A 27461-nucleotide genomic window follows, 5' to 3' on the forward strand; every position below is an offset into this window, starting at 1 on the left:
AACTGAGCCAAGAATGATTTAAACAGCAGCAAATCTGAAAATACATAAAGAGCTTATCAAACAATATAGAAGAGGGACTCTTAGCCAATCCAAATGAAACCCATTAAAACTAGACAGACTGTGTGCCTGAATGGAATTTTACCATTAACTACCATTTATCCCATTTAATTAGTATTTTCCTGACACACAATAACTTGCACTAAAATACCGTTCTCTCGCCTTGAAATTTCTAATTATTGTTACGACCCACACCATTATGCTTCTCCACTGCTTTCTCCATCTTTCATGCCATTTAAGCGGCAAGATTTTCAATTATCTATGCAGGACGGACAGAGATACCTTTAAGGAAGGGGCATAATATGCAACTCAATTTCTCTAAAAGCCAGGAGAGATCATTTTTCATCAGAACAAACATATTTTGTCTTTCATCATTTTTTTTTTTGCAAATAAAGAATAAAACAGGTTATTTAAGACATCCATTTAAACACAAATTTGATATCCCAAGAGAAAAACGTTAATCACTTAAATAGACAGGAGTATCGCCCACCATTACCACATCCCCTCCTCTCCCAAGTTTTAGAAAATGTAGCCTCGGCTCACATAAGTTAAGCCAGCCAGGAGACCACAGGTCTTTAAGAACTCCCAGTCAGCAGAGAGGGCTGAGGCAAAGAGAGTAACTTTTCCTCCTTTTGAAAAAGGGAGTGGAAAGGGGAAAAAATAATATCAAGTACCTTCTATGAGCCAGGCATGGGACAAGATGCCTATCTATCTAGTTGTCTGCCTATCTATCTATCTATCTATCCATCTCTGCTAACTTAATGGTCACAACTGTCCTGTAAGAGGGGATGTCACCCTCATATACAGATAGGGAAGCTGAGCCTCAGACAGGTAAAGCCGTTTGCCCAACTGGAAGGCGACCCAGGCCCCAGGGTCTGGCCCAGACTCACCCAGCATCCCCATGCCAAGCATGAACGCATCCATGGTGTAAGGCAGTCCCCGGGCCCGGCCTCTCGTCCCAGGCGGGAACATGACTTCCTTCGGTTGAGCCTTCTTACATTCTACCTGTTAAACAGAAAGGCGAACAAATGAGATGCAAACGAATTCCATGTAAATGTCAAAGGCAGAACTGATCTGGTTACCAGCTCAGATATTTTTAGCCTTGCTCCTTACTCACTGTAAAAATAGTCGTGCCGAGTAAATGGCCTGCAAAATAAATATTGAAGAAAACACACCACTTGTGCAAATCCTGCAAAAACCTACAAGGATGAGATTGGGTTTGGAGGGGCGGCAGGGACATCAGCTGAAGATGCCCAGGTGTGGGCTGGAGCTCAAATTGAAACCTGCGCAGAAGGCGTGAGAAGGCAGGCGATGGCTGTTGGATGCGTCTGTGACTAATAACAACAGCAATGGTAATAATCCGTCATTATCGTTCAGCCCTTTACATGTTTACACATTCCTCTCGGGCTCCATCAGGTCAGTGATTCTTCATAGCAGGCCACTTGCTATGAAGTCTCATTAAATAGACAGGCCAGTTAGTCTTAGCTCCATTTCACAGATGAGAAAACTGAGCATCAGAAGGCTTGTGTAACAAGCTCTAAGCCATATCCCAGCAGGCGCAGGCCCGGAAGCCGGATTTTTAAAATGTCTAGGTCAGCGATGCCACCATCTATCTCCATAAAACCTGCCCCAGCACGCTCCCGAGGGAAGTAATGAGATTAAACATGGATTACCGGTTTCTCACTTTGCAGCTATGTCTTCAAGTGGTTGCTAATCTTTCCTTTCTGTTTCCCCCTCTGCCTCCAAAATTTCTTAATCCTATTCTGCTCACATCCAGAAGTCATTTACTTAACAACCTTAATGACAGGTAATACAAACCCTAAGAAGTAAGTAAAACTGCTGCCTGTTGAAGTTCCTACACTGTTATCACTAGTGTTCCTTTGGCCCTTGGTGGGCGCTTACTTGCTTTTAGTTTACAGATAGATTTAACAAGCCTTGTTAGCCAGTCATCAATCCCATTGCTGATGAAGATGGGATGTTGTAGAGCAAGGCAGGAGTGCTTAAAGCTGCCGGAACTAACAGCCCGACAGCCTGGTAATGATGGGGAAAAGATGAGAATCAGGTACCTTATTTTTTTATTTTTTATTTTTTTTTGCGGTACGCGGGCCTCTCACTGTTGTGGTCTCCCCCGTTGCGGAGCACAGGCTCCGGACGCGCAGGCTCAGCGGCCATGGCTCACGGGCCCAGCCGCTCCGCGGCATGTGGGACCTTCCCGGACCGGGGCATGAACCCGTGTCCCCCGCATCGGCAGGCGGACTCTCAACCACTGCGCCACCAGGGAAGCCCCAGGTACCTTATTTTAAAAAGCAGTCTGGGGCCATATAGTACAGAAGCCAAAACTTCACATAGCTCAACAGCTGCTGAGGGTCACTATCACACATTAAATCACTATTGCTCACGGCATGTCCGAGAGATGAAGAAAAAGTTAAATTGTGTGCAGTGTACTTTGTTTTAAAAAGGACCTACACGGGTTATCCATTATGGAGATATTCTCATTCCAAATACTTCAATTAAAAGATATTTTAGTGCTTAAGGCTAGGAGGAAGCTTTAATTACCTATAATATTAACTCCTCTTTCTTCAAAGACGCCGGATAATAAGTATTTACTGTTGCTCTTTAAAGAATGATCACCACGCAGGCTTTAAAAAAATGGACAAAATGGTTCAACGGTCACGACTGATATGTTTAATACAAAGAGTTTTTATAGAGTAAAAGGAAAGAGATGAGCATCTCCACAGAGACGTGGGTAAAGGACTCGAACAGGCAATTCAAAAATGGCTAATAAAGAAGCCTACATCCCCACATGTGTGCTTTTTGAAACAGCAAAAGCCATAAATGTATACACTTCCTGCAACCAAGAGACCCTACTTCCAGGGATTTATCCTGCAGGGAGGAGGCTATTCACCACAAGCATTAATTATAATTTTTTTTTTAAAAAAAGAAAATATCCTAAATGTCCAAGAACAGGGAGTTAGGCTGAGTTTGGTTCATCCAAGCTGATTGAAAGCTACACAGCTACGGAGAAGCAGGCTGATAATAACATACGCGGGTATTGGGAAACCCTCAGTCCCAGGCAAACCAGGACGGCTGGTCACCCTAACTGCAAGAGGTGGGGAAAAAAGCAAATTACAGTGCCTTTGGAAAATAAACAAGTGTATATATCATATAGGGCAAAAGTACTAAAAAATTACGCCGAAGTTGTCTTAGTTTGTTCTTTACTTCCATTGTGCATTCTATTGTTGTTTATTCCTCCAATTTTTTCGCTTCGAGCACTACTGTCGCAAGCGAGGTGGGGTGATTCTCAAGAAATAAATTCACCAGAATTTGGGTCTTTTCGATTTCTCTCCTAAGCCCAGAGCTGACATTGTGCTCCTGGACTCCAGATCCCATCCCTGGGACTCAGAAGCAGGCTGAGAAGCCTCATTTGCAAGAGGCTGCCTGAGCCTGGGGAGATGGGTGTGCTCTGCAGAGGCAGACAGATAATTACCTAACGCCAACACCGGGATCTGGAATAATACGCTAACCAGCTCACTTCCTAATAGCCCTATCGGTGACAATCTACTGCATTGTCTTATGAAAACCTGCTGCCTGTTCCTAGGCAACCTGATCAACGAAATTTTCAGGTTTATACAATTTTCATTTAGGAAACATAAAGGTTAACTGACTGTAATGGGAGTATTTTAAACAAACCCACCTCCTCTTCCTCTCACAGAACAGGGCTGGCAGCTCTGTTGAATTCTGCTCTGTCTGGGCTAGTGATGTTTCGGGCGGCACCGGCTGCGTGGGTTCTGTCAACCCCTCGCCGTGTCGATGGTGAGCGCTCCCGGAGGCCAGGGGCCGTGGCATGCGCTCTCTCTGGGGGACCCTGCACGTCCCGGGCACTTGGAGTGACAGGCAAAGGCAGCAGTCGCACTAGGGTGCCTGGCCTGGCCTGGCTGGCACGGAAGGCTTCTCGAAAGATTTCTCAGGACCAGGAGGCCTGCCCCCAGCCCTCACTACCTTTGATGATCTCATATGAAGAAAATACACAAAAGGGAAAAGAGGTATAGCTTTTCTCTCCCTGGATCCTGAGTCCTTGCAGTGGGCCTGGGGCTTGCTGAGGATGAAACTCTGTCCTACTCCCATCAGACTGTGAGTTCTCAGGGCAGGGATCAGGGTCTGCCTCTACTCCCTGGTCCCTCAGTGAGGTTCCATACAGAGCACGGATTGACCTACAGGCTCCTTCAGGGAGACCCAGTCTACTTGATGCCACGGTGCTGAGGAACGCGACGGGCCCAGCGAGCGCTAGGCAGCAGGGGTGCAGAGACACACAAGGCAGGGCCCCGTCCAAGGGCCGTCAGTCTATGAAAAGAACAGGTCCTGACTGCCCCGTTCTCCTAACATTAAGGCAAATATTCATCTGTCAGCCTGTCCCTTGTCACTTCTGGGCCCGTAAGCCTCTGGTACCTCTTGAGTGAGCCTACATTTGAGTCACCCCCATCCTTGCTCTCCTCCCACTGGGCCCTGGGCAAACCAGAGAACTTGGCAGGAGCACCAGAGTTACAGTCAGAGCCAGAACTCAGGGAACCAGTCCATCTCCGCAGCTCCACGCACTCAGGCCACACGCGGTCCCAGTTTTCTATTGCTGTGCAACAACCTCCCCCACGCTTGGTGGCTCTGAGCGATAATTTATCGTGCTTCCTGGTGGCTCTGAGTGCGGAGTGGGCCCAGCGGGGCTCCTGCCTGTGGTCGCTCATGTAGCTGTGGTCAGATGATGGCTGGGGCTGGAGCCAGAGGAAGCCTGCCTCGGAGGACAGCCAAGATGCCTTCTTCCCTCCCACGGCGGGCAGCGGACGCTGCTTTGGCTGACTGTTCATCGTGGCTTCTCCGTGGCACTCGGTCTTCTCCCAGCATGGTGGCTGAGTCCCCAGAGGGAGTGTCCCAAGCATGAGCATCCCAAGGGACCGAGGCTGAAGCCACCCAGCTTCTTATCTCAGCCTTGGGAGTCACACTGTTTCTTCCATCACCTTCTACTGGTTACACTGGGCCAGCCTGGATTTGGTGTAGGAGGGGGACACGCTCAAGGACATGAATGCTGGGAGGCCTAGGTCACGGGGGCAATCTTTGGAGACTATGGCACGAGATCAATGGAGAGCAGTGAGCAGACAGGACAGCGGGACCCTTGGTGACGGGCTTGCTGGGGGCTGCCTTCGCCATGGGGCACAAGGCAGGGCACTGAGGCTCCCTTCCCAGGGCAGCCCCAGAGACACTCAACTGGCTCCCCAGGTAAATAGAAGCAAAATAGGAGTGGTTGTCCTGGTGACCTGATCTGCCGCTCCAGCTCTTTCAGCACTGTCCCTTTTACGGTTAGATCCCCTCATTTACGGTAAATGCTCCCCAACGCCCACACCCAAAGTGCGCACCCTCAGGCAGCCCTGGCGGGGGCAGAGTCTGAGGGAGAAACGTCTCCGAGGCTTGGGTCTCAGGTCTCCGCCATCAACAGCTCAGACCCCACCTCTGCAGCTTCTCGCCACGGCTGCCATCAATACTGTTTCAAAGGGCAGCTGGAGAAAGTCATCTGGGTGGGGGGGCAGAAGACGGAGCGGGAGTTCCATTGGGATCTGTGCTCGTTAGAAGCCTCAGGGGCCACTTGTGACCAACTGCTCACACCAGGAAGATGAGGCCTCCATTTGCAAGCTTCACGGCTGGCAAAGCCACAGAGTAACCCCACACCGGGGTCCAAATGCCGAGACATGCCAACCCCCCAAAGCTAGATGGATTTGCTTTAAAATTCCAACCTCCAAATATGCTGCTTTGCTTGGCAAACCGGCCTTGGAGGAGAGGGTGTGGCTTCCCTGTAGCCCATTGAACCCTCTTCAATGACAGAACTTCTAGGCTGGGGGCTGTCCCTCCAGAGGGTGAATCGGAGGCTACTGTGAGGGTGACGTGTGGTCCCTGAGCCTCTGTGCAGCTGCTCGTTGGTGCGGGGTGCCTCCGCCCATCTGGGTCCAAAGCAACTCAGCGAGGAGGTCTGTTTCGAACTTTATGTTTAGAAGGAACTTCAAGAGGACAGCACAAAGGACACTGCACACCCCTTACCAGAGTCACCTGTTGTGAACATTTGGTGGCTCCTGCTTTATCATTTGCACGCTCTTTGTCTCTGTCTATAACCGTGTATTTTCCCCTGAACCACCTGAGAGGAGGCTGCGTCCATTACGGTTTGCGTTTCCGAAACATAAAGACATTTTCTTACGTGAGCACAGTTCAGTTAGCAACCTCAGGACATTTAACGTCTATAAAATGCTGTACTCCAGTTCACCCAATGATCCCTTTCATAGCAGTGTGCCCACCTTGTAGAACAGGAAGCTGAGGCCCACGGACATCATACACGGTGCCTGTGGCTTCAGAACCAGTTTATGTCTGGTGGGTCTGGGTTTGAACCCAGGTCTGCCTGGTGTCACGGCCCAACCAAGGCGGGGGACCCCGTGCCACCCCCTCTCTAGGGGGGCGATGCTTGGCATTGGCTTTGGAGAAGGCGCTGGGGCTTCAGCGGGGACAGCTGCCCTGCAGCTACTCTGAGTGGCCGCTGTTGCCCAGCTGGCCCGCAGCCCCTGCTCAGGCAAGCTCCCTGCCGGGCACCTTTTGGAAGAGGCTGGCAGTCGGAAAAGCATGCCACAGTCTGGGAAGTGAAAAGGCTTTTGTTCTTCCTTGGTCTCTACACAAACGGCCCTGGTCAGCACGTGCCCCAGGGCCAGGAGGGAAGCCTGGCCTGGCCTCAGTCTGGGGAAACCCAAGCCCCGCAGCCGTGGCCTTGATTTACCACCAAGGACAAGGGAGACCTGTGTGGCCCGAAGAAGCCAGCGTTTGCAGCTTCACTTCTTGCCCCAAACAGGTCACGTTAGAACCATTTACTCCTCTAGGGAGAGAGGGGCCTACTTCAAAGGATAAAATAGGTCTCAAAGAGATCAACCTGGACCACGTGGCTGGCAGGAGGGGAGGGGACAGCTGTAGGTCAGGCCTCTCGGGGTGGGCGAGCGCTCGGGGTGGGGTGGGGGATGGCTCGTGGCTTCTGCTGTGGGCACCATCCCTCTGGGGAGCTTCCCAAAAGACACAGACACCTGACCACCGGCATCTCCTCTGACTCAAGCTGCACCCCCGCCCCAGCCAGGTCCCGGAGGGCTCCAGGACAGTACTGCCTCTCTGAAGCCCCAAGCTGACCATCTCCTGCAGCCCCCTGGCTCTGAGCGGAAAGGCGATGACACTCAGGTATAAAGATTCTGGGGTCCTGCCCCGAGCCAGCAGCTCCCCAGGCTCTCTAGTGAGGCAGGTGGGGTGAGCTGCACCCCAGAAACCACACACAGCCCCCCACTGTGGTGTCCCCCATCACAGCCCTTCTTCCTCCTGCCCGCTGCTCTCTCTCGCCCTCTCAGCCAGTCACAAGCCTTTCTGGAGACTCCAGGAGGGTGGACCCTTCATGGGGCTCTTGCCCTCAAGGATCCTGCAGAGCAAGACAAAGCCTAGACAAGCTCCTTGGGAAGGAACTGAGTCTACTATCCCGCCCCGCGCATGGTGCCCAGAGCCGGCCTCAAGAGCACGGCGGCTACAGCATGTGCTAGAGAACGTGCAGCAGCTGCAAACGAAGATGAGGGCCCTTGTCCCACCATCACTCAGAGTTTCAGGACGGCAGCTGGGTGAACGCCTGGCCTGAGACACCATCACGCCGGGGGCAGCAACCACACCCTGGAAATCCTGGCAGCCGCCCTGGGAAGACCCAGCCCTTGACTCCAGCGGGAAAGGGCATCCAGCCATCTGGCTATACCTGCGCCTCACTAGTGCCAGCTCTTGTGCCCTCTGCCAATGCAGAGAGGACCCCCAGACATCTCCATCAGACACTGTCCTTGTAGACAGGGAGCAGCATGCGGCCAAGCATCAGAGGACCCACTTGTATGGATAAGTTGTCTTGTTCCAATGCAAAGGGGTCCTCACAGATAGGGGACCCCCCCCACCAATGGAGTCTAAGGAAGAGGGGGTTACTGTGCAAACCGAAATGGAAATGCCAGCCTGGGAAGCGAAGGAGGCCAGCAGAAACGTCTACCTTCAAAGGACACACGCTTGCTATAAGTGGCCCAGACCCATTCGTGACAAGCACTGAGAGTCCCACCGGACACAGAATCTTGACTCCCCTCTCTGGGCAGCAGAATTACTCTGGAGAAGAAGGAACACATTGTGTATTGAGCACTGACCATATGCAAGGCGTAGTCACGACATCGTCGTGTGTGTGTGTGTCTCTGTGTATACATATATTATATAATGTAGAACATATGTCACGACACATACATGTAACACATAAAGCACAGCGCCTGGCACACAGAAGTCCTCCAAGAATGCCCAGTGTTCTCGACACCCTCGCTAATCGACTCCCCGTTTCCTCCGTGAGTTGGCCTGACTCACCCCATGGTTAGAGTAGAAAAGGAAACTGACGCCTCGAAGAAGGATTTGTCCAGGGTCACAAAGCCAGATAATGACAGAGCTAGGATTCAATCCTAGGTCCTCCAATTCAAAACCCCTGTCTCCACCTCTCGGCCTCTGGCCAGCCCTTCCCTACCTCCCTCTATCCACCCGTCAAGGCCCATTCGGAAGTTGTTCCTCCCACAAGGCCATCCCCGATCCTAGTTCCAGAATTAATTTCCCCACCACTTCCGGGACTAATTTCATCCACTGTTTCCTCTGCTCAGTATTTTATTAAAATCAGCGATGGCAAAGTGAAAACAGTCATAAACCAATACCATTAGCACCTCCTACTCAGCAGGCAGGGCTGGGTGGGGACACAGATGAATTCAGGATGTCGCTCAGAGTCTGGGCAAGGAATGGAGAGGAGCTGGTCCCTAACCCTGTCCGGAGACACATGCCCAGTGTCCACCGCAGCCTCCAAGGGGTGCCCAGATCCAAGGGGGCCTTGTCCTGCAGCCTAGCCTAGAGGCTAAGGTCCCTGGTTTTGTCTCTGCTCCACTGCCAGCTCTGAGCTGGGACCAGCTGCCTGACTTCCCTGTGCCTCAATTTTCTCATCTGTATAACAGAGTAACAGCAATGTCCACCCCACAGGGCTGCAGTGAGCTAAGAAATTAAACTAGCTAATCCTGTAAGTGCTCGCGCTGGATAAAGTTAGGTGGGTCACACCTGACTGTCCTCCACATGGAGCCTAAGTGCGAGCCTTTCAAGGTGATAAAGCTATTTCACATCTGCGCTTAAAACGTAAATCCCAAAGCCTGGGGAGCACAGCGGAAGGGAGAAAGTGGCCGCCACCCCGCGGGCTGGGAGATCTGGCATGCTGCTACTAACTTTCTCCCTGACCTCCCCAACCTGCTGGCCGGAGGGGCCCGTCTTCCTGCTTTCATCAGCAAGGTGTGCTGAGGGAGCTTCCTAGGCTGCACTATTTGGGGAAAAAGCTGATGGTGGCAGCAGCAGCTGTTTTTTTTTTTTTTAATTTCTGGGAACCTGCAAGGGCATTTCAAAGTGAAAAGAAACCTCCGCCTCCAGCAGGTGCCCACATTCTGCCACAAGCCGCGTGTTTATCCCAGTCTGTGGTGGGCGTTGCCAGAGACCCTGCCCAGGCCTAATCTCATTTCTCAATCAAAAGAAAAGAAAAGAAAAGGGCAACGTGGGCATCCGCTCACGCGTCCCCGGGGAAGTCGGGCAGGGCAGGTGAGTGCAGTCAAAGGCCCCAGAGAAGGGGAGCAGAGCAGCCTCTTCCAGGCGTCTCCAGGCCCCCTCCCAACCCTGTACCCCCTGGGAGGCAGGGGTAGCACACGTGGAAAAGCCCAGAGGCCTTCGGCACTGAGATACTGAGAAGGATGCTCCGCTCTCCCCAGCACCCCCTGCAATGACCTCACCAGAGGACAGATGAAGGGCAAACGAGCCAGAGCTCAGGCAATGGGGAGGCCACCACCCTGCAGGCCAAATTACTTCTGCCTAAAGAGCAACAGACATTTACCACCCAACCACCGCAGCCCTCCCTGCTGCCTTCCCCCGCTTCCCTCAACACAGACATCCCGCTGCTCGCACAACAGAGCTGGTACAAACAGCTGATACACAAACAGCACGCGTGGAGGGGTGCGCACGCATGCGCGATGGGGGGTGGGCGGGGGAAGGACCGCTCCCTCTCCCACGTAAACACGAGATTCATTTATTAGGTGCCTCTCTGGCGTTTCCTTTTTTTTTTTTCCTTCATCCTGCTTGTTTAATGTTACATTTGACGTTCTCATTTTATAGATGGCAACAGAGTCAGAATGGATGGCTAAAATTAGCTTACGAGTGAGAATGACGCTACAAATAGGATGGTGAACGCAGAAGCCTAGTTAATTCCACTCACATTACCTCCCCCCTCTATGCCCCCCACTTTTGGGCTGGTGCCCAACTGAGCTCTCAGGCCTCAGGCTGAGGAGGGGCAGCTGCAGGGAGGGGAAACATGCTGGGTCACTGGGGCACCCTGCCGGGGTCAGCACCCACCCCAGCCTGGGGCCTCCGCGGACCACCTGACCCAGCACCACAGCCCCGAGTCCAAGAGGCCAACCCAGGACTCTGCTGATCTCTCGTCCTCCTGCCCCCTCCCACCCAGAAGACCCCGTTCTGGGGGTTAATCCCCCAACTGTGCCCCAGCTGAAGGTGGCAGGCCTGAGCTCCCACCAGGCTTTGACCTTAGAAGTGGGGTTTTTGTAACCTCTCCAAAGGATGATTAAGCGGAAGTGTCCGAGTCAGCTTCTCTGGGACCTAGAAAATCACATCTGCGGGGGCCCTTCTGCTCTGCTCTGCAGGCTGTGTGCCTTCCCCTCTCCTGCGGGACCCTGCCCCCCCGGCCAGAGCATAGGAGTACCCACACTCACCCCCTCCTGCCCTGGAGACTCACGTCCCAGACCTGCCCAGGTCTGCACACCTGCATTTTACTGACTTGAAATCTGTCCAGGACCGCCTTACCTTATGATTACATCTTTGTTCAGTATAATGATTCTAAGAATAATGATAGTGGTGATGATGATAGCGAGAGTAAGAAGACTTATCACTTTGATAGAGCATGCTATGGTCTGGTAAAACCCTTCACAAGTCCGAGTTCCAGCAGTCTCTATGGTAGGTGACACATTACCTGTCGTACGGAGAGGAGGGCCAAAGCACAGAAGCCAAGTAACTTGCCCAAGGTCACAGTGAGTAGCAATTAGTGGCTGCACTGTGGGGCACGCAGCAGTGAGGGGTTGGTGGCACCACTGTCGGGAAGGCCTCTTGGATTTACAGCACTCCATTCTGAACGTTCCTTCACTCCCCACCTGCTCAGTGCTTGGCGCCCTCTAGGAACGAAGGCGCTGCTACCTTCCGCAGGCTGCTACCCCAAACCCTGGCGTCTATTTGCTGTCCCCGCCCCACCCCACCCCCGTCCCCCCACCAACTAGTAAAATGCTGACTCGATAGTAGTGAGCCTCGGTGACCACCTTGCTGAGAGCCTTTCCTTGGGCCCATTGAGATAAGCAGACCGCCTCCTCTGAGCTGTATCAGTTTAGGTCAGGAGTTGAAAACTACGGCCCACAGGCCAAATCAAGTAGCCACTTACTTTTGTAAATAAGGTTTTATTTCAACATAGCCATGCCCATCATTTACACACCATGCGTGGCTGCTTTTTGCCCTCTGATGGCAGAGTCGAGCAGCTGTGACAAAGACGTAGAGCCTTGGAGGCTTAATATACTTACTACCTGGCCCTTTACAAAAGATTTGCTGGTGCCCGGCTCAGGCCAAATGGAGGAAACGTGCAGTTACTAAGGAGGGTTTCAGGAAGGCCTATTCCTTCAAGGCTACCAGATTATACACCTGACAACAGAGCAGGCCAAGACCTCCCAGGGCCAGAAACTGAACCAGCACTTCCTAAAGCTGCCAAAGGCAGTGGCCATCATCCGTCCCACCTTTCGGAGGAGGAAACAGGTACAGACAGGTGGGTATTTGCTGGGTCACGAGATAACCAGTGGTGGGTCTGGGATTCGGGCTTGGGCAAGTCCTGGGTGTTTCTAAATGACCCGGCAGGTCCCAACTTGGGGACAAGGACACGTGACATCACTCAAGGATCCAGCCCATCCAGTGTGAGCCTCACACACCTTCAGTCAACACTCCGAGACCCAAGTCAGAGGGGAGGCCCCGACACGGAGAGCTTCCTTGGGAGGAGATCTGGTCTCTGAACACACAGGGAGTGTGCAGCGGTGCCGAGAGTCCCAGACTGGCCTGGTGACCCCGGGCCAGGCCAGCTCAGCTGGCTCCACGCTCTTCCGGCCTGAGGCCCCTCACTCCCGAGTTCTTTCCTTCTGACACTGGATGGGTGATTTGTGACCCAACCCCCCACATTATCTCATTAGCAGTGATCCTCGCCAGTGCGTTCAGACTTCAACGTGCGTACAAATCACTGCGCATCTGTCAAAATACAGATTCTGATTCAGTGCATCAGGGGTGGGGCCTGACATTCTGCATTCCTAACAAGCCTGCCAACTGCCTAGCAATTTTCATAAATTGGATCACCTTAAAGGAACAAGGAAAAGGCCTTTTTAAAGGAATTCTATAGTAATCCTTATGTAAAGCAACTAAAAACTCATCCTTATATTGACCCGTCACATCAATCCAGATTTTTCAATGATGAGGTGGCAGCAGGGTAGAGTGGGAAGGACCCAGGGCTGGAGCCAGAATGACACAGGTTCAAATCCCTGCTCTGCCCTTAGAGCCATGGACTGTGGAAGTCCCTTCACAGTTCTGAGCGCTACTGTCCCCCTCTCTACAATGGGACAATGACCTCGTGCATGTAAGCTGCTGGCACAGTGCCTGGTGACCGCCCATGTCCTGCTGTGGATCACAAGTGCCCCTGCCTGGCCCCTTTCTAAATGTACCCCGAGATCTCACCCGGTGAGGCGGGCGTCGCCTCCGACTCCTTGGAGATGGGGGCTGAGCCAGGCCTCTGAGCCGCCTGGCAGGTCTCTGTCAATTCCCACCTGCCTCCCTGCAGGGCCAGGAGGCACTGGGAGGCTGTGCTGGTGACTAATCAGGCAAGTGTCCCCGCTGCTTCAATCAGGGCCCGCGGCGGGAGGGATGTGTCACCACTGCACCAGCGCCGGCTCGCTGAGTGTCCGGGGAGGAGCCCCCTCCGGACGGTCACCAGGCGGCCCTGCGTGCGCATCCGTGTGTTTACTGTAGAGGAGCCATGTTTGCGCTGTGCTCTGACTGTGCCAGGTCGGAGGCCGGGGCTGAGTCTCATCGCTCAGGCCCTGAGCTCCGGTGGCAGCCTGCTGCCCCCGTGCCCCTTGCTGACCTGCCTCTGGCGGGTGGGGGAGATGCCTGTGGCCGACAGGGACCTCTTAGAAGCTCGGCCCTTCTTCCCAGCTGGGAATCCGGCCCCGAGCGAGCCTATGTCCTTGGCCCTTCTCTTAGAAGAACTTGGAACCACCCAAGCCACAGCACGGCTGCCTGGGAGGGGTGGTCAGTGGCCTTGGAAGGCCCGGTGAGATGACCCTTCAGGTCTCTTTCAGCCTGGAGAATGGGGAACAGCCTACTGGGTACCAACGTGAGCTCTGGACCTTAGCTTTCGGGCTTGAAATCTGCTGCTGCCACTCGCTGGCCATGTGGCTCTGAGCAAGCTGCTTAACTTCTATCTCTGCCTCACCTTGCTGATCAGTTAAATGGGGATGATAATTAGTACCTACATCAGACGTGGGTGATGGTCAAATGACATACATAAAGCAAACACTCAGCAAAGCACGGAGCGAGCTCTCAAAAATACTGGCTATTCGTAGGCTCTCGTGTGGGAGCACCAGGTGGGGCTCTCTGCCCATCCCCCTGCCACCACCGCCACGGAGGCGGCCTCCTTAAGGCCAGGCCTGTACGCTGGCAGTGGGGGTGTGTCAGCTCCTGCGGTCCCGGCTTCCCCGCTCCTCTGCAGCCAGAAGCATTCGTGCCTGGCTGTCCTGGACGTCAGGGGAGGGCCCTCATTTTAACAGATGTCCAGGAGATTCACCAACCACATTAGATGGGCAATGGCTTTGGGAATGATAATGTGCCTCACTGTCTCGTGGTCCCTCCCCCAATCCTTCATTTGTCACACAATTATTTATACAGGACCTACTGAGTGCCAGGCACACGAGGACTGGGTCAAGAACCAGAAGAGCTGGATTCAGAGTCCTCTCTCATCATCAGTGAGACCTCTCCTCTCTGTGAATATGAGAAAATGGTAGCTCCAGGGACTCTGTGGGAACGGAGTGGGGGGGGGGGGTCCCCACAGCTCTCCGTTCCTGCCCAATTCACAGAGAGACTGGGGCTTCCGGGAGAGCTGTCTTTACAGTTTCGAGCCACAGTCCAGTTTACACAACACTCCTACGTGCATTCTCACAACCGCCCCTGTTTCTGCTTGGCATTCTCTGAGTTCTCAGTCTTTCCGATCTCTCATTTGAATTCTGTCCATAGCACAGTTTAAATTCATTTGCTTTTCTTTGGGCCTCAGAAGTAGAAACTAGTATCACAGAATCCAAAGCAATTCAAGGTTCGGGCTTCCCTACCGATGCGCTTCACATTCCACCCTTCGGAGGAGGAGAGCTTGCCGGAGAAGTCCTTTCATCGATCGCCATGTGGACCATGGCAAGAGCTGACGTATGTCAAGCCTGACCCTGTGCTTTTGCTGTCTCCTCCAGGCCCCAGCCACCCCACGAGGTGGTCATCACAGGCCCTGTGACCAGCAGTGACCCACTGCTTCTCTCTCCCAGCACCTCTAAGTTCCCCTTTAGGGCCTGTACCTGGTGGGGGTGGGCTAGGCACCTGTAGTGACACCTCCATGGGCTTCTGTGTTCCCGACCACTGCACCCCCAACCCATTCCTCTTGCCTACTTCCATTTCGACTTCTTCTCTTAAAGAACAACTACCAGCCCCAGATTCGAAAGAAAACAGAAACCTCACACTTTGCACACAGTTACCTGCCACAGTCGGCCTCCACCTGAGTGGAAAAGAAGGTGACAAGTGTGCAAGATTGGGGACAATGGCTGCAAACCTCTCTGGCTTCAGGCCAGCCCACCGGTTACCTTTCTGGGGCTGGAACTCTTACCTTCTGATTGTCCCCCACGTCATCTGGGGATTCGCCTCCCCACTTCCAAGCTCAAACAATCGTCTGTACAGTTCACCTGGCAGCCAATACCTCAAGGCCTGTGCTCCTTCACTATCTGGGTGGCCCTGGGGCATATCCCCTGGGCCTCTGTCTCCCCACGGGAACAGTGGGGAGAAGAAAGCCCTTTCCCACTTTGTGTCTCGGGCTAGTTGCCAAGCCAGTCAACGGTGAAGGGCCGGCACATACGCATTTGCGGCAGCACAGCGAGGCCTCTTGCCAGTCTACACCGGGCTTTCCCGATGAACCGTTACGTTAAGTCCTGCCAGGACAGGCGTGGAGGCTGCCAGCGCCCTGGGCTGCCCCCTCCACTCCCCGCTGCCCAGGCAGCCCTCAGTGGAGTCCGTCAATAGCTGGCCTGGCTAGGAGAGACAAGGTCTCCGGGCACTGGAAGCAGGTTTCCCTTTAAGCCTCCTGTCTCTCTAGACCTGGGTTATTCCTACACACTTATCTCCCCTGTACCATTTTAATGCCTGAGCTGACACCTCCATACCCCAGAACGCAAAGAAATAGTATTTTCGTTTCAGATGCAGATAATGGCTAGGAACAATACGAACAATATTATTATTGTAGTGCCCTGGGAAAAAATTAGCAAGTCAAATATTGAATCAGGCCTGTAGCACCACAGGCTAAGCAGATTGCTTTGATCTTATCCATGCTAAAAGCTCTATTATTTAATTTAAAGTCAGTGAACACATATCAGACCAATATACAATGTGTATCTGAATGCATGTTTCAGAAGCAAAGGAATGTTTTGACTAAAGGAAGAAAATATCAAAGTTACAGCTGCAAGTGAACACAAATTTGCCCTCCCTCTTCTCTTGGGGCTGGAGGTGCTGCTGGCCAACCAAAATGTTTTGGTTCTCAAGGACCTGCTTATGGCTCCAGAAACACCTGCTGAGCTCCCATTTTTTCTGGAACCAACAAGGAAGGGGTTTCTCACCCACCTACTAAATTTGAAGAAGGGAGTTTGAGACCTCAAGTCGGCATGCATGAGCTGCACATGGTATGGCGCCCTCTGGTGGCCATTCCTCTGGTAGGCCTGCTGCCCCCCCCCCGCCCCCCTCCCCCCTCCCCCAAACTTCAATGATCCAACCCCCTCCCTGTTGAGGGTGCCCTGCCCGGAAAAGGGACTTTAAAGGGCCAAAAGGAGGCCAAAGCGGCTAATCATGAGGGTAAAACTATCTAGCTGATCGGAGGGGAAGAACGTTAATTACCCAGCAGGGCCCAAAGAGAGAGAGACTCTTATACATGAAGATAAAACTTCATATATAAGATAGACCCCCTCAAAAGCCAATCTAAACAGCAAATGCATACCCTAAGCCAGGGGTCAGCAAATTACAACCTGCAGGTCAAACTGCCCCCCGCTCCCCCTTTTGTAGAGCCCAAGAGTTAGGAATGATTTTTTACATTTTTAAATGGCAATCAATCAATAAAAATTTGTGACATGTGAAAATTACACGAGATTTCAGTTTCAGTGTCCCTAAACAAAGCTTGATTGAAACACAGCCCTGCTTATTCATGTATATATTGTGTGTGGAAGTTTGGTAGCTGGACAGTCAGTTGTATGGGCGGCAAAGCTGAAAATATATCCTATTTGGCCCTTTACAGAAAAAGCTTGTCAACTCCCGCCATTCACAGAGCTGAACTGTTAGTCCGGTCCCTACGCCCACCCTGCCCACCTTCTAGCAGGACCAAGCTGCAGCAGTCTGCAGGACAAAGGGTGTATATGGGGGAAGGCAGGCATCACATTTCAGCACAACCCCTACCAACTTACCATTTTATTATTGATTTCATGGAAATGAATCTCACAGACTTTCTCCACAACGTCTTCATTCTCAAAAGTGACAAAGCCAAACCCTAAAGGAAAAAGGAGGGGGAAAAAGACAGGAGAGGTGAGTTCAGTTCCCTTTGGCCCGCACGGTCTTTCTTTGATGTCCTGTGGTGGTGACAGGTTCCTGGGACGAGGGCAGATGGATCCCTGGGAAGGGCCTCCAGCTTGAGGAAACGATTTCTAATTTGTACAGAGCACCCTTCCAACAGTGAGGAAAAGTTAAGGATTTCGTCCCCCAGGCGGCGGGCACATGTGGTTTACATTTGCCCGGAAGCAAACAAGAAATTTACTTGTCTGTTATTTACAAGGGTCAGAGCCTGCGGCTCATGGCAGGAGGCAGGCGGGTGGGGGACGACCATGGCGGATCACCGCGGGGCCACACTTGCCCCTTCCGTGATTGAATGGCCAGCCCTTGGGTCGGCCTCCAGACGGAGGCGGTTATTTGTCCTTTTCTTCCTGAATTACTTCCTCTAATACCTCATCAGGACATCCTGAGGCCTGGAAGAAACTATTAAAAGTTTCAGGCCTCTGTTCTGCGTAGGCATCCTTTTTCTACTGCTGCTTCAAAAGCGCTGCGGATTTGGGGCAGTTTAAGACTGTTTGATGCCTGCTGTCAGCCTGTCAGCTATGCACTGTATTTACTCGGCTGGAGACAGGCTTTGCTAGACAAGCTGCACTGAAGAATTTTGGCAGGCGCCTGCTGCTCAGCATCCTGAGTGCCTCTCGCTACCCTCCTGCCCCTCGCTTTCTTCTCCTCCCGCCCCCGACTGGGTTCCAGCACGCTGCCCCATCTGTGACCCCACTCGGTAAGCACCGCTTTGACACACAGACCCACTCACAGGATGGCACCCTGCCTCGGATGAAACAGGATGAAACGCAGCTGCAGTGAACACATGCAGGAGCACAGACACCCTGAGGGGGAGGCAGCAGACCTGGGCTCCAGTTCTGACTTTGCATCGAACTTATGTGTCATTCTGGGAAGCCCCTTCCCCCCTGAGCCTCCAGGTTTGAGACAGGACTCTGGGTCCCCCCCCCTTCAGGTCACAACCCAAATCTCTGCTATGGACTGAATGTTTGTGTTCCCTCAAATTCACATATTGAAATCCTACGCTAACGTGATGGTATTAGGAGGTGGGCCTTTGGGGGGACATTTAGGTCATGAGGGTGGAGGCCTCATGAATGGGATTAGTGCCCTTATACAAGACATGAGAGAGCCTGCTTTCTCTGCCCTCTGCCATAGGAGGATACAGTAAGACAGCTGTTTGTAAACCAGGAAGAGGGCCTTCACCAAAAACCTGACCATGCTGGCACCCTGACCTTGGACTTCAAGCCTCCAGAACTGTAAGAAATAAACTTCTGTTGTTTGTACGCCCCCCAGTCTATGGTACTTTGTGATAGCAGCTCCACTGACCAAGATACTATCTTCCGCAAAGATATGAGCCTGACCGAACGCAAGTCTGGGCACACCAACCAGGAACACAAAAATCAGAACGGCTCTTTTTGTATTATGATAATTAGTGCTTCCTGTCCATGAATACAAATACAGATGCTCCCTTTTTAAGCTTTTGTGTCTATTCTGGGCCCCAGAAATCCCAGGTGGGGAGAGAATCTCTCAAGACCCTCTTTTCTCCAACCTCCCATGCTACCACCCCCACCTTCTAAGGAACAGCAGGGAATAGGGAGCTGAGGGCACTGCAAACCTATATTACAGCTCCTGCAGGATCTAGAAGATTCCTCGGGAAAGGAATGGAAAAGGCCACTCCCTGCTCTCAAACAATTTCCAGTAAAACAGAGGGCTAGGATGACCACAGAATCGGCAATCACGATCCTTACGATGATATGTAATTTATTACCACACACCAAATACCAGGTTGGTATTCCCAGCCTACACAGCCCATGCCCAGCCCACTACAGACACGTAAGGCTGGAGGTCAGACCCGTCGTGAGGGGCACACACAAGCGTTCGCTGCACAGGGTCAAAGTTGGCAAGTTTCTCCCAGTTTGGTCCTGGACAAGCTGGGTCTCTGGACACAATGATATTCTGTTTAAAATGAGGCCCAACAGGAAACCTTTCACTAGGTTTGTACACACTCTCTAAACCAGGTCCCTGCAGAGAGAGCTACAACGCCGACCTTCTCTTTGGCCCTTGGTCCCGTGTGTTATGTGCAGAATGGGACGAGACCACACCCAGAGGCAAGTCTCCGAATGATTTCTCTTTGGGCTTTGCTGTGTTGGCTCTTCAAAGGGGCCTGAAAACCATCAGTTAAACTCTCACCCAGGCTGGAACCCTTGCAGCACACGGAAGGGGACTGGCATTGTTTTGGTTAATCCCCTTTCTGGCCACCCTTCTAGAGCCCGGATCCTAGTAGAAGGGATTGAGATGCAATGCCTTCAGAAGGTCCTCCCTCCAAAGGGAAGGTGAGGTGGCCCAGCACAGGATGCAGGAATCTGCTAGTACTGGCTTCAAGGACAACGGCTGGGCTGCGGCCTCATTCTCCCTGGGTCCCCAGGAGGCACAGAGCCCCTAACACACAGCAGCCGGTGGCTGAGAATGACAGGACGAGCCATTTCTGCTTCTCTAGGGCCTGAGCATCTTGCTAATCTGTGTCACTGCCTCCCCCTCAAGACTGATTCAGCCCTTCTCTGGGCATAAACCGGCTCCCACCCGTGCCAGACATCGTGGAGGACCCCGAGATCAACAAGGCAACATCCCTCTTCTCAAGCAATTCGCTCTCTAAAAGGCACAGGTCAGAGGTTCCCACTCAAGAGGAGCATCTCTCCTGTGCAGACCTCACCCCTCCCTCTCGACCCTCACGTCTAGCCTCTGGGTAAATCTGGGTCTCCTTTGTGTCTGAAGTTGCCCCTCTGGCCTGAACTCAGACTGAGGCAACATGCAAACCCCTAAACGAGCCAGGATGGGCCAGTTCTTAGGTAGGGAGAGAACCCCACTGCTAATTAGGGTGAATGCGACAGGCTGAACAGTGGCCCCCAAAAGGTGTGTCCATGTCCTAACCACTGGAACCTATGAATGTGACGTTATCGGGAAAAAATGTTTTTGCAAACGTAGTTAAGTTCAGAATCTCAAGAAGAGATCATTGTGGATTTAGGGCGGGCCTGCCACCCAATGGCAGGTGTTCTTAAAAGAGAGAGGAGAGGTAGAAGTGAGACATAGAGGGGAGACATCCGCGTGAAGACAGAGGCAGAGGTTGGAGTGACACAGCCACAAGCCATGGAATGCCGGGAGTCCCCAGGAGCTGCAAGAGGAACGGCTGTCCCCTAGAACCTGCAGAGGGAGCCCGGCCCTGCTGACAGCTTGATCTCAGACTTCCGGTCTCCAGAACTGTGAGAGAATACATTTCTGTTGCATTAAGCCACTCAGTCGGTGGTAATTTGTCATGGCAGCCACTGCAAACGAAGACAGCAAGGTTGCAGGTTATGGCTGTCTCCACACAGGTGGGCAGGTCCCACAAGATCGCTCCAGCCAGACCAAGCACGCGCTTTGGATGGAAGGAGGAGAGTGTGGACGAATGAGGCAAACCCATCCGTGCCACCAGGAAACAGCATGAGGCAGTTCCAGTCAAGGGCACCCCTCCAGGAGCCGGAGGACAGTGGTTGAATGTCACCTAGCTGCTGAGCACGTACTTGACCTGCAATAGCACCCAGGTAAGTCTAGTTACCTGGAGGCCATGGGTTGAGTTCCCCCGCCAAGGAAGCTGCTTTCCTGCTGTAGCCCGCTCCTCCCTGGTCCACCATGCAATAACTATCTGAACTCCAGGCCCAGCACCACTCAGGACTCACTGTGGCCCCAATTTCCCATTCCCTGCCACTGCTCGGAGATGGGAAGAGATGTGGCGGAGCTGGCAGACGGGAATTAAAATGCAGACTGTTGCGCTGGGAAGGGAGGGGGCAGGACTCGCGGCGGTCACTTCAGATCCCGACTCCCTGCTGGTCCCTTCCCTAATCCCACAGAACTCAAAATTCGAGTATCACAAAAATGATTTTTCTGATCAAAGGAGAGAGCCTGGATTTGAAGCCTATGTACCACGGATGCATCACAGTTCAGCGATGTCAAGACTCATTTGCAGTATTTTAAAGATCTATATCGTTTCAACAGCCCTGTCTGTTTAGCCCAAATAGAGAAAACGAACTTGATTATGTCTAAAATATTTGTTCATTCCATTTGGAGAAAGCAAAGAAGCAATGAAACACTTAACTATCAATAAATGTTATTCCTGAATGTATAACCAGATGAATTATCATTTGCAATGAATTAGCAACTCAGTGGCGAACAACCCCCCGCCAAAATCAATTAAACTGAGGAGTGAAGGGCAGCACAAGGAAGTCAGACATCTGGGAGAGATGCGGTAGAGGGCGGGAAAAATACTTTTTCGGCATCAAAGTCTTTTTCATTTTTGAAATTAATTTTTTATTGGGTAAAATATACGTAACATAAAACTTACCACTTTAACCATTTTTAAGGGTACAGGTCAGCGGTATGAAGTACATTCATGATGTTGTGCGACCGTTGCCACTACCCACCTCCAGAACTTTTCACCATCCCAGACTCGAACTCTGCACCCTGTTAGCAGTAACTCTCCCTTCCTCCCTCTCTCAGCCCCCAGTAACTATTCCACCTTCCGTCTCTATGAATCCGCCTATTCTAGGTACTTTGTGTACTTGGAATCATACAGTCTGTCTTTTTGTGTCTGGTTTACTTCACTATGCATAATGTTTTCAAGGCATCAGTCTTTTGAACAATCTGCCAAATGTACAGATCCTACGTGAGGCTCAGGGAGATCGAGTATTCCTGAGAAGGAGCGGGAAGGACTGATTTATTTCCCTCTCATTTTTTTTCCAAGAGAGCCTCGCAGAGAATCAGAAATGGAGCCTCACGAAAGCCCATCAGGAAGAAGCACAGCAGCAGGTGGAAGAAACACACACTTACCCTCGCTCAAAAGCGAGGACCAGGTAATGAGCTGTGCGCCTCAGGAGCGCCCCTTCACCTCTCTGGGCCTCACAGATGCAGGCAGAACCGGGCGTGGTGCATGGGGGGGGGGTCCTGCTCTTGTCCCCAGCAAGGCAAGGACTTTGACGCACAGTGTCTACGGGGCCTCCAGCTCCACGAGGGCCCTTTGGGGTGCCCCTGTGAACACCCCTGCCCAGTGTCTCATCTCCCTGGGTCCTAAGGAGGTGCCACCCCAGAGCCAGAAAACACCTCCCTAGAGATTTAAAGTCACGAGCCGCCATACGGTACGGAGAGGAGCCCTAGGGGCTGTAAACGGGGGTGGGGGGAGGGGGAGTGTCAAAGGGCCAAAACTTGGGGGACAACAGGCTAGAAACCCTCTCAACTTGTCATCAGCAAAATGTCACCTGTCTGGCCTCTCACAAAGTCCCCACCTGAACTGCAACTGAGCTTCTGAGGGGCCCCAGGAGTCAACAAAACTGGGACGAAGAAGGTGGTGGGAAGGTTAAGCCCAAACAAAAAGGGATTTCAAAACGGATATAAATAGGGTAGCGGTTGCCAGCGAGCATTTCAAAATGAAATTCGACAGCATTCCCCTGAATGAAGCTATTATCGGAAACTAACAAGTAACATAAGAGACAAGCATTTAACAGTCAAACCTTTTTTCCCTCTTTTATTCAAATAAACTAAACTGAATATTCATCTGAACAATTCAAAGCTATGAAAAACCACACACACACAGCAAGAGAAGTCTGAAAACAAGATACCTCAAAATTAAAATGACCCGCTCCAAAGGCGATCACGGAGGAACACCCAGCAGTTAACTTACAGAGAATTCTTTTTTAGGTCAGGGAGGGAAAGATGGGAACGGCCTCCCCCTAGCCTCAAATATAATTTTCGTCTCTTATCATATAGGTCAATGAACACTAATAGGCAATCACACAGTGCCTAACGCATCTTCAGTGAAAATCAATGCAAGTCAGGAGTTAACGCACTTGGTTAGTGGGGAAAAAAATGAGAGAGAAAAAAACCCAGACTGTCAGATTTATTCTGAGTATCCCATGAGGAATTTAAGGTATGTGTACGCAAGGGTATTTATAACCCAGGAAACCTCCCTCTCTTGCTAGTAACCCAGTGTTGGGGGAAGCGGCAGCATCCCCGAGCTGCTTCCAGAGAAAATATGAATCCCTTGGGTCTGGGCGTGGGGAGCACTTTCTGGTTTCAAAATGCTTCCCCTACATCATCCTCCCTGGTCCCCAAGGCAACCCTGAGAGAGGCAGGGCAGGCTCCTGTGTCGTCATTTCGCTCAACTGCACAGCTAAACGCCTCGTCCATGCAGGCGTGTGGACACTAAGCCAGAGCAGGAGTTGAACCAGGAGTCATACTCGGCTCCTTTCATGACCCCACCCTGCTTTTCTGGAGAAGGTCATCAGTCAGGGCCTTCCCTGAATCAGGAAGTGTTCAAAGATGGATTGGAGGCCCCACAGTCCTGGGAAGGCGAGACCTGGGCCACGAGCATGGTGGTCCGTGGGTTTCAGCACGGAGTCAACCCCCGGTACCTGTGTGTCCGTTAGCGACACTTCATCTTGGGCTGGCCTCCATCCCCAACTCAGAACATGTCAGGGCCACTTCCATGGGCTACAGCAGGTTTGGCAAATCGGTTTCATCTCCTTGGAAGGGTTTTCCTGGAGCCCTGGATGGGGTCTGAGGGCCCCCCTACATGGCGGGATGGGATGGCTTCACATGTCCCTGGGTTTGTCCTTAAAAAAATGTAACTCAGAAGACTGATCTGTTCCAAGAAAAAAACGAGCTGCCTTTCCAAAAGAAAGGACATGTTTCTAATGACGGATCCCCATTTTGGGATACTCACTGCGTGTTACCTGGACATCAGTCAAGTCCAGTCTGAGCTGCCATTACTTTCCTGATCTTCAGTCTGAGCTGCCATTACTTTCCAGCATCTTCAGATGTCAGGTACTGGGCAGGAGGGGTGACCAGTCCTGGCTGTGCCTGTTCTTACACCCAAACGCTAATGTGGATTTCGATCAGATAAGCATGTCATTTCCCACCCAGCCAGGGATGGGATTCCTTCAGTCATGTCTACTGTCTGGTATCCTAAAGGTGGTTATACAGCCCACATTCTAATAATAATTATAAAAAGAGAAAGCTTACCACATGTATTGATCAGCCTTCTTTAACTCAGTCTTTACACCCGACCCTCGCCAAGTAGGATGATTGTTCCCACTTTACAGACTGAAGAACTGAGGCCCAGGCAGCAGGGGAGGGGGGAGCCTATGTTCGTTCCACCCCAGCCCCCTTTCTTCATATAAAGGTGGGTTACTCTAAATCCAGTATCTGCTGGATTCTAAACGTGTCCCACAACCTGGCTCTGGAACCCCACCCCATCACCTTGCTCTGAGAGACCCTCTACAACCCGGGGGACAGCCCCTCAGCCTCATGACCCAGCAGGAGGGCCAGGAGAGTGGGGGAGAGACGTGCTGTCCGGTCCAGCTGAGTGTTCACTCCCGGGCGTGTGTAGCTGAGCCCTTCTACATAAAGGCAACTCAGGGGACGCCGAGGGTTTTCACAGTGACACCACAAAGATGAATTTTATAAAGAAAAACAACTAGAGCATCACCTAAGCTAGTCTAGCCCAGGATGGGCACAGGGTAGGGACTCCTCTGAACGTTTCCAGACCCCAACCATGGAGCTGCCAGAAAACGGGGTGGGTCATCAAGCAAGATGCTAGGAGACACCTCTTGCAGCAAACTGGCTCTCTAATGGGTCAGCCGCCCTGGAGGGATAAAGAGAGAAGCACTCATGTCCCTGGCCTTATAAAGAACAGGGACAGGCACACTGACCCGCGATGGACACAGGACTCAGCCTCAGGGCTGGTGGGAACAAAGGTGTGTGGGCCAGGAGGCCATCAGAGGCAGACGCCACCCTCCCTCGCGGCTGGCAAATGAGCCGGTGATGGATTGGATGGTCTGCAGACATCCCTTCTCAGCACAGTCCTCTCTCTGCCCCATACCCTTCTTCCTCCCTGACCTGGAGCCAGCAAGCTGCCTCTCTGGGGGGGTCCTTTCTGACCTGGCCTCTCCTCCCTGCCACGTGCCTTCAGGGTGCCACTGCAGCCTTCCACTGTGGCATCACTCATGCACCTGCTTCCTCGTTTACACCAGCATCTGGCAGCTGGTTGCTGTAAACGATAATAAAATGCCTTTCCAAAAAATGAAGGAATGTGACCAGACACGCCAGACATCATGATATTAAGGCCGTGTCAATTAATTTCTCCCCCTGCTTGATAAACGAGCCCCATTCCATCTCTTAATAATGAGGAGAGAAACAAGAAAAGTTGACACTTGGTTTAATTTATTTTCTCAACTTGCCTGATCATATTTCTTTCTGCCTTGCAGAGCTGGCTGTGGCTGTGGGGAATTACAAGTGGCTGGCGTGCAGGCAGCGACTGGATTGGTGTGAATCGACACGGGTCTCTCCATCCCCACACACCGCTTCATCAGGAGGGGAAGGGACTCTTGGACCCGCGCCTCTTCAGCCACCTTCGGGGGCGGGAGCGTGGAGGCGGGGCAGGGCGGGATCTCAGGTGTTGGGGGCCCGGAGGACAGCAGTGGCACTCTCAGACTCCAATCTAGTGCTGAGGAACTGCTCGAGACTGAATTCCCTAAATTAATACTAAGCTAGGTTGGCGGCATTGGCCAGAGGGAGCCAGTTTCTCAACTGGAAAGGTACTTTTCTTTCCCTTTCAGCCCGAGGATGCTCTAACCAACATCTGACCTTGAAACGTGAGCATCAACCTTCTAAAGGTCAGATGCCAACTGTGAACCAGCAAGTGTTTCATGAAGGCTTCAGTCACAAGTAAGTTTTTCATACGACCACCGTAAGCACCGTAAGGATTACTTATGGAGGCCCACAGACCGTAAACCAAGTTGGGGGTAAAAGTGAAGTGTGCTCCTAAACGAGCGCTTCTCGGTGAGGTCCTTCAGCAGAGTCTTCTGATGGGTGAGGGGCTTGTTAAAAATGCAGATCCCCAAGCTCTGTCTGCCCCCTAATGTGGGTGCTGTGGGTGTGGCCCAGGAATCTGCATTTTAACTGGTTCTCTGGTGATTCTGATGCCCACCCAAGTCTGACTCTGCTTTATGTTTCCCAATTCAGGATGAGCCAAGTGAAGACCATTTGGTAGAAAAGAATCCAGAACTTTCCACTGGAAAGAGAATCTTCAGGCCCCCTTTTCATATGAAGGGGGAGACTGAAGCTGTTCTAAAAAGGCCCTGATATCTCTTTCACGGAGAACGGGACCTAGCAGCCCCAGGGGCAGTCCTCATCCAAGGCAGGGGGAGATCAGGGCAAAGACGAAGCTCCTCCCCCCCAGACTCAGGAAACGACTGGAAGCCAGTTCATACTAAAGTGTAAATGACTGATCTTGCCTCTACTCCCAGAGGTCACGGTGGTTTACTCAGATCAAATCCTTATGTGAAGGCAATTAAGCTCTACCTTAGAATTCCAAACAGGCATTCAGGCGGTGGGAGATTTTTTTTTTTTTTTTACTGATGAGGGGCACCTCCCTGAGTCTGCGAAATTATATGAGTGTATAGAGAGCTTTACAAGGAGGGGGAGGGCGTGTCTGAAAAAACCACCCAGGAAGGAAGAGAGGGAGGTTAAAAGGAAAAGAGAGGGAGAAGAAGGGAAGGAAGAAGGGAGGGTAGGAGAGAAAGAGATTCAGGGGCAGGTGGGGCGGAGGGAGAGAGAGTGATGCGGCCAACCACCCCGAAACCATTTTTCTAAGAGAGAAATCTGCCGTGAATACCGATAGCGTGATTTGAAAGTGCCTGCGGCTACAGCGAAAGGGTGTCTCATCCCAGACTCTTGTTAACCGAGGGGGAAAAAGCACCTGTGATCCGGGGCAGACAACCCCAATCTCATTTCATTCCTAGCGCGCTCCGTAGCAGCGATTCTGTGAATGACACTGGTCAGGGCAGCAGATTAGTTCACAGACCTATTTTTTGTGCGTGGTGTTCCATCTTGGTAGGGAAAATAGTCAGTTCTTGGCGAGAGAGACACATATTACTGCTGTTAAGTGCCAATATAAACTCTGGGACGCAGTGGTAAATTCACCAAATTAAATCGCTAGACAACTGGCTCGGATCAGGACCCCGGCAGAAGGTGCCAGGACGGCAGCGCGGGGACGGAGGGGGCTGAAGGAGGCCGAGGTCGGCCGCAGCTGGAGCGAGGGCTGCTCTGGAAACACGGGGCCTGGGGGGCTTTGGCGGCTCCACCGGCAGAAGCCCGTCCCTCAAGGCTTCTAAGCCCTGGGGCTTTCTGAGCTCAGCGGAGATGGGGCACCGGCTGGAAGACTCTTACCCGCTGAGGTGGACATCTGGGTTAGGACCCCCAGGCTCTCCCCCAAAGAGTGGGTTTTAAATCTGTCCACTTTTCTGACACCCGCCCTC

General features: G+C 52.1%; 1 protein-coding gene across 6 annotated transcripts in view; it reads right to left on the reverse strand.

Annotated features, from left to right (window-relative positions):
• MSI2 (musashi RNA binding protein 2) overlaps positions 1 to 27461 on the reverse strand; it is a 389374-nt gene that overhangs the window by 58225 nt on the left and 303688 nt on the right. For all 6 annotated transcript variants that reach the window (XM_059997135.1, XM_059997133.1, XM_059997134.1 and 3 more), the window contains exons 8-9: positions 16977 to 17059; positions 948 to 1062 (exon numbers count right to left, since the gene is read on the reverse strand). In XM_059997135.1, coding sequence (XP_059853118.1) covers positions 948 to 1062; positions 16977 to 17059 — 198 coding nt within the window. The remainder of the gene's footprint in view (positions 1 to 947; positions 1063 to 16976; positions 17060 to 27461) is intronic.

Source organism: Delphinus delphis, chromosome 19 (genome assembly GCF_949987515.2).
Source record: "Delphinus delphis chromosome 19, mDelDel1.2, whole genome shotgun sequence".
Lineage (NCBI taxonomy): Eukaryota > Metazoa > Chordata > Mammalia > Artiodactyla > Delphinidae > Delphinus > Delphinus delphis.